The sequence below is a fragment of the Mugil cephalus genome, chromosome 16, assembly GCF_022458985.1.
Source record: "Mugil cephalus isolate CIBA_MC_2020 chromosome 16, CIBA_Mcephalus_1.1, whole genome shotgun sequence".
NCBI classification, from domain to species: domain Eukaryota; kingdom Metazoa; phylum Chordata; class Actinopteri; order Mugiliformes; family Mugilidae; genus Mugil; species Mugil cephalus.
Genome location: NC_061785.1, coordinates 9,378,284 through 9,391,061, shown reverse-complemented (window position 1 = coordinate 9,391,061; position 12,778 = coordinate 9,378,284). Strand labels below are relative to the sequence as shown.

The window sequence follows — 12,778 nt, the reverse complement described above, 5'->3', positions numbered from 1 at the left end:
TGTCAAGGCTGCGGCTTGCTGTTTATATACGTACAAACAGCAGCTGTGCACTTAAAAATCAACTGGGCCACAGGATTCGGATTGCACCTCTTGGCTCATTTAAAAAAAAAAAGAGAGAGAGTTCAAAAACAAGCAGATGCACGCGCTGGATGAAAGAGTTGAGCGTCCCTGGTGGAAAATTATGAAGTGACGTGTGTCTGCGTGGGTGCACGAGTGAATAAATGAATAATGTTTTTTCGCTTCAAGGGTGGTCCTCATAGACTCCCGAGTCCTCCTGACATGAATATTAAATCCCCACGCTGGTAAAGGTGCCTAATTGTTCCCGTGCATTTGCTTTCATCCCCCCCTTCGTCTGTTTGAGATGCTAGATTTCAGGTAAACGCACGCTTGCAAGGGTGGATGTATGTGAGGGGGGGGGGTTTATTTGAATGTGAACATGCCAGCGCTTCTTTTCATGTGTCAGTTTCCGTGCGCGGTGTCTGCGGCGTGTCTCAGGTGTTCCGCTGATGCTTTCATATGCACGAGTTACATCTTTCATCATTTGGCAAGACAGATCCTTCATCAGTCCTGATGCGGCGACACACACACACACGTAACCGAGACTCGGGTACACACACATGCGCCGCGGTCTGTGCAGGAATTCGAGGCTAAAGTGACAACGGTGAAATCATTTTATATCACTGTGAAGTCCTCACAAGAAATTTGAATTTTGCATTAAAGTTGAAGAAAGTCTTACAAGCCTTTATCTTCTAGTCAAATTTCATTATTTTGTTGAATTCCATCCCACATCAAGTCAGGAGATCACAGAATGTGTTATTATATATCCATAAATCATATCATAATCAAAAAATGACTTTTTACTCAGAACTCCAAATGGCGCCTGTGTTTCAACACTGGGCTGGGCAGGTGTTGACATGGAGCCCCAGCTGGCCCTGAAGTGTGTTGAATGTTTGCAGATTGTTGGCTGAAGCAATAAAGAGACTTCCTGTCGTCCTCACAGCGGAACAGAGAAGCTCATTGAGATGGTCACAGAATAATGGATGGTTGAATTGTTAAGTTCATGAATGTTTCATCTGAACAGCATCCTTTTCCATGTGCCGCTCAGCTGAAAACATTTGTTCTGTCCACTGTGGCAGCATTTTACAACCTGAAAGTTTGTCGCACGCACGCGGGCGTTACCAAGAAGAAGTCAAAGATGGAAAAGATACGAGGGCTAAACATAGTATTTAGACAGAACATATCTAATAATTTATACAAGTGGGGAATTTTTTGTTCCATGTTCCGATCATTGAAATATACTGAAAATAAGTTAGATCGCATTGTATGTCATGGAGTCTTATACTACCATCTAATCTAGTTCATGGCCCACTAAAGCACATAGGAACTCATCACAAATAATGCAGCCATGGCCTGCAGGGAACAATGCTGTCAGATGTTGTTTTGTCTGGTTCCTTTGGCTTGAGAAGCAAGAGGACGAATAAAAGTCCATTCATGAACAACATATAAGCCTAGATTTAAAGTGGTTCTATATCCTTTTAACAGCTCCTACAGGTAGATTCGCATAACACTTGAGCCTCTATCAACATTTTCCTTTTCAGCTGCAGGATTTCTCTTTGAATCAATTTCCAGATATCAATATTTAAGTAATTAGTTGTCATCTCTGACGACAAGATATTTATTCTGGTCACAAATCCAGCACTTTATTTATTATTAGCTTTTCGGAACAGATTTTTTGATGACAGCCTTCAGATTTGACATCTGACTCATATTTATGTGAAATGTTCAACTTTATGTTGAAATCATCACTTTTAATTCACGGCCCTAACTTTACGGTTGTCATATCTCATTTTGCGACTCTCTAAATTGCATGATTAGAATCGCAAGAAATTTTCAGCTCTGCTCGGTTGATTTGCTCTGAAAATATGCTGACCTATTTAATTTGATGATTAAAAAACAAATTGAAGCTTCACGACGTAGGTGGATGTGTTTTATTTCCATGCGCACATCCACGCCATTAGAAGCTTGTACCAAATAACAAAAAATAAAGATCCACCTCCACCTGCGTAAATCCAGGATTTATATTAGGTCAACAAGCATATGTTAATTGCATAATTTCCTCAGCCCCTTTCTGGTCTTCACGGATGAAAAGAAGTCCAATTACCTTGAACTCTAAAAATATGAGATCAGTTAGAGAGCAGAGGATTAAATCAATATTATAGTCCAATCTGAGCCAATGCCAGCAACAAAGCAGAGAGTAATGGAAAAATCAAAGTGCTCAATGTTGAAACTCTCTAACATTACTCATCTGCCCTCCTGAATGGAGTCTTATCTCGTCATGACAACAGCACGGAGTGAAAGTAATTGCCATGGCAACGGGTCACCTTGAGTTGGAGTAGCTTATCTTCACCTACGTTTGCTTCAGGCTGGCGAGCGCCACTGGAAGGTTTACGCCGTGTCATGACGACCAGTCTGCCACGTTAAACAAAGTCCGACAGCAACCTTGTCAAAAACCTGAAACGTCGACGGTCGCTGCCAGTTGTTGCAGTCTTTTTTTTTATTTTCTCTCTCCCTCTCTCTCCAGCATATTTGTGTCAGTTAGCAGCCAACATGTGACCCAAACACCAGAAGGATATTCCTCGAGGATGCTGCGGCAGATGACTGACCTCCATACGACGAGATCAGAGAAGGAGGCTTTAATCGGCAACCAAATCATCTTCCTCAACCGCTGTTCTGACGTTTTCTCTCCTTTTTAAACCGTCTTTTTTCAGACTCGAAAGAAAAGTTTGACACTTTTGGAAACACGGCTCGAGTTAGCTTAGCGTAAAAGGAGGAAACGGCTAACAAATAAGCTCTTGTAAAACCACAATTTTTTGTTTAAAAACAACAAAAAATATTTTCTCACCTTAGCATAATGCTAAGTTAGCTTTTCCCACCTGCTTCCACTTCTAACATAACCCTCAGCTCGCAGCAGCTTCTCATTTTCCATTTTCCTTAACCGCTATTCCTTCAATACATTGTTTTCTTACACAATACACAAGCACACAAGATAAAGACTCCACAGAGACGAGGCACGCATGTGTGTTAATCGAAAAAAGGCTCTTTAATTGGTCTAAGTGATTAATTACAGGGTGAGGGATCCAGGTAATATAGATACTAGAATAGCTTTCAATTACCTCATTTAAATTTGATCATTAAACAGTTAGAGGAGATGGGGGGAAAAAAGTAGGATGAGGAGGGAATATAAAAGAGTGGAAAGGAGGAGGGTGATGAAAATCTTAATATAGGCCAACTGATATAGTTAATACACAATAATAATAATAATAATAGTAATAATAATAATAACAAATGTTCCAGTAAATCCGCAACGGTTTAAAAAAAAAAAAAAGTGCCAGAGATGTGTTTAGAAAAACAGTGACTATAAATTCCTATCATATGTAGAATACATGAATATGGCACTAACCAGCCTCAAATAACACATGTTTCTATATTTATATAGTACTTAGAGTATGGGACGTTGTTTGATGTGAGGCCCTGTCGGATGTTGTGCTGTGCTGTGGCCTCGCAATGAGACCCAGTGAGGAAACAAGAGTCCATGGTTTAAGACACCTAGTGCTGGTCAATACTGTCCCATTACATACTGTCAACATTTTTTTTTTTTTTTTTTTGCAGATTGTGTTCATATGGACTGCTTTCATAAAGTCACTGGTTCGCTCTGATTCATCACTCGTATGAAGACGTGAAAAGGTTTCAGCTCCACAGCGTTATGAATATTCAAAGAAGTTACCTGATATGCATTTGTCTCAAAATGATCGTTTCACTCTAAAAACCTCAAAGTGTTTTAATATTGAATGTTGAGATTAAACCCCCTCTCTCGTTCTCCTCTGCCGTTGTCCTCAAACGTCCTGCTACAGTGGCTGCTTATTTTTTGGCGGCTGTATTTAAATAGACAATCCTTTATTCCTCCGCTTGTTCTCTCCGGCTGTAAACGGTTCATCTACTAGACGACACCCAAGACTGAACCCCGACCATCCACATTTTAAAATATACACAACACACACACACGGCATAAAAAACTCTGGTTATAGTTTAACCATGCGCCAACACCATGGACTGTTGTAAATCTTAGTGCACATTAAAGCACGGAAAACACACAAGCGTTGTTCGTAGGAAAGCGGCAAGTGAGTTAAACCTGCCGCCTTCAGCTTTCCACAGCTTTCTCCAGGATAAATTGGTGGCTGTGCCGTCTTCTTACGGTAGTGTACATCACATCAGGAGACCCATACTTCTATTCTTTACCACACAACATCACATAGATAATACTTCAAAGGGGTGAAACGTTGCCCCTTGACATTAATCTAATCAACAAACTCTCTCCACAGTGGTAATGTTTCAGAGTCTTGTCTTCGGTAATCTCCACAGTTTACATCGTGAGGTCCTTATGGTTCACAATCAGACTTCAGACTCCAGACTAGACACCCGTCGCCAGGGCCGAAGTACACAGGGGCTCCCGACAGGTTGGCCCCCTGCTCCCTGACATCCCTGAGCTTCTGATGCAGTCTGAGACCCCTGATAGATCCCGTAGGCTCCATACACACTGTCCTGGTACAGTAGGGCCCGCTGGCCCCCGCAATGTCCACCACCACAAGCCAGTAGTTGGCACATAGGGCTGGGACTTGGGTGACTGCTAGAAGCCGGGTTGTGCTGCTGCAGGTCCAGGGGGCCGTGGTAGAGCGGTAGTCCAGGATACGAGTTCAGGTAGTGCGCATACTGTCTACTAAGCAAGCTAGTCGCTCTCCGCACCATGCCCCGCCCTAACCCAGTCCCGTGTCGCACTGCTTCGCCGTACGTGGGGAGGTGTGCAGATTGGGAGTAGCGCAGCCTCTGGCCCTTACGCCCATTAGGCTTCCTCTGGTCCTCCCTTATGTGGAGGTAGGCCTGGTTCCTTGGGAGGCACAGGTTGTTTCGGAGATGAGCAGGGTTGTAGGGTTTGGCAGGTGCGGCCGACGTAAGAATGCATGGGAACAGGTCCGGCAGGGTTGAAGGTGACTGGCTGGACAGGGAAGACAGGGATTCATCCTGCTGGCGGATCTGCTCGCTCCCCCAAGTTGCTTTAAGAAAAGAAGGGCGGCGGTGCCTGCGTCTCCCTCTCAGCACGAGGTCCTCGGGAGGCCACGAGCTGTAGTTCTCCACCCGAGGACACATCACCTCCCCCGAGTAGATGTTGTCGACACTCGGGGCAGAGATGTGGTTGTCTTGGAGGTGGTTGGCTTTGAGCTCACTCAGACAGATGGGACCTTTGTCACTCTTCTCCTGGTCCCCGTGTTTTCTCCGCTCCACGTCCCCGTCCTCACACTGAAAACTCCTGGACCTCCGTTTCCGCCGGGTGAAGCCCATCTGCACGTGCTGGTTATGGGGCGAGGAGACCGGGTGAGAAGCGTAGATGTCAGGCAGCTGGAGATCATTGTAAGGGATGAAGGGGGAGTGAGGATGGTTGTCCATGTAAAGTCTCCCAGTGGTCTGGTAGTGGTGCGGGTGCTGATGAGGGAGAGGATCCCCTACGGCCAGGTGGGGGCTACTGAGACTGGAAACAGGAAGTGGTTGGTCGTAAAGACACGACGAAGAGCGAGTTGGAAGTGTGTAGCGCAGCGGCGTCGGCCTGGTCACACCCCGGTGCTGTTTCAGAGAGGTGACAGCCGTGAGGGGTGGGGTCAGGGAGCGTTGAGGAAGAGAGCAGTGATTCTCTGTAATATAAGCAAAGCCTCCTGGCACGGCCTCTGTGGCAAGTTGTGGAACACGTACAGGCAAGCTGCCACCGTGACGACTCAACTTCTCGATGGTCTTGGTGGCGTTGTCCAGGGAGCTCTCAACGTTGGCAGTGGAGACCAGGTCCTTGGCAGTGCGAAGCATCTTGAGCATATTCGCTTGAGCGTAATTGGAGGTCAGGTCGGGTTTAGCCAAACCAGATGAACGCCCAGGATCCTCCACTCCATTGAAACAACTGTAAATGCCCTGATAGATGAAAGAGATAAAAAAAAAAGAACGTTTAGAAGAAATGAGGATAAAAAAAAACTAATTGTAGTTGAATCATTCGACGGTCTCTAAACTTTAACCTTGAATTGCCCAATTTGTCCTGAGAGAACCGATTCACAGACAAGGTTTCAACCAATTTGTGCACCTCAAAGTGACGAGCTAACTCCTAACGGTTGAACCCCTGCATTGGCATTACGATTAAATTTTTTAAAAGGATTTCTCATTTTGTCACTGAGGCAAGTCTTAGTCAGAAATTCATTATGCATTCTCCTGGGACTTAAAGAAAAACTGTTCAAGCTGAGAGGATTGCCTCAATAATAGTACACGGGCACAGACACACGCATGCCTAAAGACTCTAAATAGTCTCTAAATGCTTGGACAAACAGAGAGCCAAATCCCATGGCTGCTCTCTGCTTACAGTTTACTGAGAGATCTTGAAACAGCCAAATTTAATTTGGTCCTTGGGGCCGCCCCATACGGATTAATGATCAGATAGTCATTTAGCCGTTAATCTGATAAAACCCAGAGCCAGGCACAATGTTATAATTACACAGTAGAGGAAGCTGGAGTCCATAGATATTTCAATGGCTGTAACTTCAGCCAGATCATTTTGCCTCACTAACCACATTCGCTAACAAAGGCATCAACAAACTGGGGACTGATTTAGGTTAATTGCAAATGAACACTCGGCAATCAAAGTTAAATGTTGGGTAAACACCAGAATTAGAGCTGCTTTTCTTGCTTTTAATCTCTCCTCTTTCCCCTCCCATCTCATTCCTAATGAGAAGGCTGAGCATTTTTCGCTAATATTATTACAAGGTCCTCCAATGTTACTATGTAATTACATGCAAATACACATCTATTTGCATTAATTTGCCATCACACAAAAGCCACCTCATGTAAAACATCACATTAAATAGAGGAAAAAGTCCCCTAACCATTTAGAGTCAAAACAATCAACCAGCCAGACTTTCAATCTCCCATCCAAGCTGCTGCACAGCTAATCCAATTACAGCGGGCCAATCAGTCATTTAACTAAATAATCACTGTAAAAATCACTGAAGCAATTTCTCAAACCAATGAGCCATCAAACCAACCGAGGATGTGCAAACAACCCGGATCTTTAACGAAAACAACTCGACAATCAACTGACTCGAGTGCAAGTCTCACCCTGCTGATGGCCAACAGGAAGTCGAGTTTGTGCGACTTGTGGACAGAGTGTCGTAGCTTCCAGTAGAGCAGGTGCTCCCAGGCGAAGACCAGCAGGCTGAGGCCCATTGCCACCAGGAGCATGTAGAAGACGCCTGCCATGTTGTCGATGTCCAACTTGCTGCTCATCACTTCGTTCTTCTCGTTCTGGCAGATGCCCGACAACCAGACTGTCTCTAAGCGTTGGGTGTCTCCTGAAGGGATTGAGGTGTACAGGAAGACAATGTGAGACATCAAATTATAACAGCCTGGATGTAAGCATTTGCTCAAAACTATCTCTGTTGTCACCACACAGTCTAAATCCTGTCTGTGATCACCTGTTTCCCCAAACTAGCTTTTAAATACTACAGTAGTATTGTTATGGCTTTTATATTCAGTTTATGGTCTGGCATCTCTGTATTGGTATGTTGTGTGCACTTTAGTACCAGAGATTTAAATGCAGCTGCAGCAAACTAAATTCTGTTCAATTTTGTTGTTGTTTGCTGTGGTTTGTTGGGTAGTACCAGCCAAAAGGGACATTAGTAGGATCGATAAAATTGATCTGAAAGGCTGGACATATGATCGGCATTGAGTTGGAGACGTTTGTCTCAATGAGGGATAGTAGGACACTGGACAAACTGCTCTCCATCATGGACGATCCATCTCATCCACTACACCAAACTATAGAGGGACAGTGGAGCTCATTCAACAGATTGATTCAGCTACACTACAGAACTTCTTTCACACCCTACTCTGTCCAGCTGTACAACAACTCACCTATATGGAACAGATGATTCCATGTTGTTCATCTTAATTGACAATGATGTATCTGACTATCATTCCTATGTATATAATTTATAGTTCTAGCCTATATTTCTCATTCATTTGTTCATATGCTAATTCTGCTACTAAGCTACTGTGACCAAGCAAGTTCCCTTGTGGATCATTGAAGTCTAAGTCTATGTGAACACCCTCAAATCAAGGTCTTGCCAGTGGATATCCCAGTGACTATTTTCATATTCATTATTCTTTAGTGGTAGAGGTGCATTTAAAAGCATGAAATAGATTTATAGTACACGCCTCTATTCGCCATCATTACCACATAAGCTGCTCGTCCAGGCCTCAGAACAGGTGGCCACCTCTTGAGGAAGCTTTTTCCATTGGCCTCCAGGGAGCATGGCCCGTTTTATCACTCAGTTGCCGTATGTTGACCATAAACACGTTATTTATTAAACCATCATGGATAACTCGGAGTGAGTGCGACAATATGTGTGGGGTGCTCTTAAGCTCTCAAGAGGAGGGAGGATATTAACTCCGCACCAGCGGCCATCATGGTGCGTTTGTGTGACTGCGTACGTAGGTAGGGCGTGTGTATGTGTGTGAGTGTGTAACAGAGATAATCATATCGCTGACACTCCGTGCTGTTCTGCAGGATATTAACTCTTCCCTGTAAGCCCACTTCCCTGCCGATACAACATGCACTGAGTTGGACTGACGCCACTTCCGCGGTTTCGTATACAGTGACACAGAAATAGCTGCGGAACATGTGATTGTGATTGTACAGGTAAGAGTTGTGCTTGATGTAAGTTTTGAATGAGCGCACACCATCTCCGAGGAACTGCAGCAGCGCCAAGTCAATAGGTCGTTTCCAGCGGGAGTTTTTCTCCAAAGCGATGCCGTATCCCGTGGTGGCAAACACTTTCCCGCTGCCAATCGTCACCAGTTTGCAGCCCTCATCCTTCCCCGCCATGTAGTTCAAAACCGCAGCATCATAGATGAAGGCGTCAAGCTTCCTGCATGGAAATACATCATGTTTATCTAAGAAAAAGCTTAACAACTGGTGTTTTATATTTCACACATAGGTTGTTTTTTTTGTTTTAGCCCATTTTTTTTTACACAGTTAATTCCAGAAACAGTCACCTTCAAACTTGCTTACAAATGACAACCCATCAAAGTGAACCTTTGATCAGTTTTTTAGAAACGTTCTTTCAGAGTTACATGGGGTTGTGAAGAGTCTAGCTGCAAGATCATTTTGATCAAAAGAAAATGTAACAGAGACGAGGAGGAGTCTATGACTGGACACTCCGGAGGCTGTGAGTGTTAACAGGCTTACAATGACATCATTAGTGTTGCAGGTATTTGGTCATTAAAATGCTGACTTGAGGTGGTCTGTCAACCACAAATAGAGCAAACAGTTCACAAAAAGTTAGTCTGCCTGATAATGAAAAGTAAAAACATGGCATTGAAGAAAAAGTCAAGGGCTCAAGAAAGTCTTCTGCACCAAATCCATAAATTACACTTACAACAAGCGCTACACAACAACTGAATGACACTGAATGCCACACCACCACTCGCACTCATGGTCGTAACCATTGACTGTATATACTAGGTCGTAACATCAAAAAACACTTAACTCCCACAGTGCATTGCAGCGCATATACTCTTTGCTATCGAGCATTTAATTCAAATGTATTTTATTTTAGTTCGTTAGTTTTTTAAACATAATAATAAATTTGAATTTACGGTGATCTCGTAACATTAAAATAAAATGTGTTTAATTTTTTGTCGCTCATAATATACGTCACGACTGCCGATGTGCGACACCCGCCGGCATGTGCAGACAGCTGAACTTTTCTACCGCAGGTAAGCCAACCATGAATAAATCCCTGTTATGTATGCATAAATACAATTTTGTTTTCTTTGTAGCAATTCTTTCATTTCATAAATATACATAGCATAGAAGTAAAAAACGATATATGCTGTGTTACGTTCAACCTGCTTTTTTTCGGAGTTTCAAAATGTATTCCTATGCATAAACAAAATGTTGCTTTCTCTTTTGCAGTTCTTTCATTTCATAAATTCAACACAATATATATTTTTTTTTATATACATAGGCCTAGCATAGAGGTAAAAACGATATATGCAGTGTTATCTTCATTTTAGATGTCAAAGGGGTTTTGTGGTTCCCAGTGTTTTCTTTTCTATGGGAAACGGGTCCAAATGGCTCTTTGAGTGTTGAAGGTTGCTGACCCCTGGACAAGGAGAATGTATCTTTTAGAGTGCTATTTCAAAAAGTTGGCTCTGACTAATGGGACTGTATTCACAACTACCACTACACTCTCACTCACATCCACTATAACCCATTATAACGCTGGGCTGGCTTGAAGTTAGCATTAGCATTAACCTGTAACAATTTTGTTTAACCCGTAATGTTATTCAGGCTGAAACTGATGATGCATTTTACCTGATATGAAGTGCGCGCTGCAAACACGAGCGTTGTGAATGATTGTCTCACTCTTTTCCTTTCTTTTAATCACGTTCAACCAAAGTTGAACAAGCAAGCGATGCTTTTTTAGTGGTTGACATTGACAGTGTTCGCTTCAATTTTGCCTCCAGCTGATGAAGTGACATCACAGTGACGTTTTTTTTTTTTGCTCCACATTGACAAAAGAAAATCAACATAATTTGTAGTAAATGGTCCCAAAATGGATCTTAAAATACTTGAAGTGTGAGTTGGTCCTTTGTGAAGATGGGATGTTTATGACAGCTCTTTTCTATACATATCGAGCTGCACTAGACATGACTTTACATCTAAAAATACACCCATCACTTTAACCTAATTCATGAATAGGTATACAACACAAAGAGGATCAAAAATCCTTCTGTCACCCGCATTATTATTCTAATTATTACATCTTATGACTCTGATTGCATGAAGATTAATGACAAAACCGCGCTAAAAGTTAAAATTTAAGAAAAACTGTACCCATTTTTGAGGCTTTCTAGGGCTTCCTCCACCCCCTTCTGGTTGTATTTCACCATGTGTGTGTGCATGTCGGGGTAGTTGCTGCGGATGTTCCTCTCCGTGCTCCCATTTGGGACCGTCCCAAAGCGGAAAGGAGGGTAATGCTCCTGTGGTTTCTGGAACTGTAGGGAAACAGAGGATGAGACGAAAGGGATAAGGGGAGACGGTTGCAGAAATGAGGAATGGGAGACAACAGACCAGAGTTAGAGAAGTTTGATTGGGAGAACAGATTAGAGAGAGAAGGAAGAAAGGAGGGAAACATTGGGGAAGAGGAGAGAGCAGAGTATGCCAGGAGGAAGGAGGAATGATGTGGGAAGAGATGAGGGAAGAGGTGGGGGAAGCAACTGGGGCAGTGGGATAGACACATGAACAGAGAGGAAGGCGGGAAAAGATTTTTAAAAAGGAAGAGTGAAGAGCGTAACAAGAAAATGAGGGCGAAAATAGAAAGAGATGGTGAGATCAAATAAAAAGGAAGAAAAGGGGAAGGGGTTAGGGATGGGAGAAAAAAGAAAGAGGAGAAGAAATGAAGGGAAAGTGCAAAAATAGGAGATGGGGAAAAAAAAGAGGTGAAAATGGAAAGGAAAGAAGACAGTAAAAAGAGAAAGTGAAAGAAACAGAGCAGCAGAAATACTTGTGAAAAGTGAAGAAACGCGGGAACCAGATTGAAGAAATGTGGTAAAGGTAAAGGCGAAGGACTACTCGGTTAAATAAAATCCATTTTAAAGCCTTTTTTTTTTCCCCCAGCACTGATCTAATCAGCGGCTAAAACTCAACGCTGTGTCAACAGGACTGGAAGCCCCTCGCTCACTTCAATTAGATTGCCTCTGATATCGGTCAACATGCGTCGGTTTGAATCATTTCCACTGCCCACAGATGATCCTAATCCGGTTCAATCCGCTGCCGATCGAACTTCACATTTCACGGGGTGACAAATTACGGTGAATGGAGCAGAAATGCGTCGTCCCGAGCTCAATTAGACTGTAAACAGAAAAGATCTATTCATCTTGGTTACGGCATTGACCTTTTGAGCTGAGAGCAAATGAATGGGCCAATCAAAATGTGAGCGTGCGAGTGGGTGTGTGTATGGGCGCTGATATAATCGCTCTTCAGCTGCAATGGATTCAGTCGAGATGCCCCTTTTTTTCTTTTTTTTTAAATAATCAGCTGTTTGAACAAAAGCCCACATCATAGCCAGAAAATTAGGAATTACAGGAGGTGTTCACATTATTTCTGTCTTAATATAAGGCTCTCAGACTTATCATTAGGAAAGAACTTTTGCTCATTAAGCCAGTAATCACTATCATCAACGTGTCTGTTGCAGCTCTCTCTTCATTAAGAACAGATCAGAACTCTCTCAGATCATCAGCCATGCAAGCGAAGTAACAAGTACCTCTGAGTCTGAACAACCTCCGTCACACTATAAAAGCTTCCTCCTCCTCTCTGTATCATTTGATCTTATTTGTCTCAATGGGCACCTATGTTAAAAACATCCGCAACTACTTCAGTTAGGACTCAGGACAAAATTAAATCAAGTCTAAATGGGTTCTGATGAACTGCTGTGGTTTTGGGAGAGTATACAGTATACTGTATAAAGACGTACTCTTTATAAAATGCAAAACAAACTCCAGTCTGCATTATATACAGTTAAACATGCATATATGGAGAATCTGATTTATCTCAGTCTATAAATAGTAAAACGCGGCACACTTCTCTGCAGGAAATTTCCAGGGAAATTATTACACATGTTGTATTAAG

General features: G+C 42.9%; 1 protein-coding gene across 1 annotated transcript in view; it reads right to left on the bottom strand.

The window, feature by feature from the left end:
- Nucleotides 1-3,077: 3,077 nt before the first annotated feature.
- LOC125021965 (glutamate receptor ionotropic, NMDA 2C-like) overlaps nt 3,078-12,778 on the bottom strand; it is a 56,685-nt gene continuing 46,984 nt past the window's right edge. Inside the window, exons 13-16 of the mRNA XM_047608184.1 lie at nt 10,985-11,145; nt 8,824-9,011; nt 7,201-7,433; nt 3,078-6,009 (exon numbers count right to left, since the gene is read on the bottom strand). Of these exons, the coding sequence (XP_047464140.1) occupies nt 4,450-6,009; nt 7,201-7,433; nt 8,824-9,011; nt 10,985-11,145 (2,142 nt within the window). The 3' untranslated portion in view covers nt 3,078-4,449. The remainder of the gene's footprint in view (nt 6,010-7,200; nt 7,434-8,823; nt 9,012-10,984; nt 11,146-12,778) is intronic.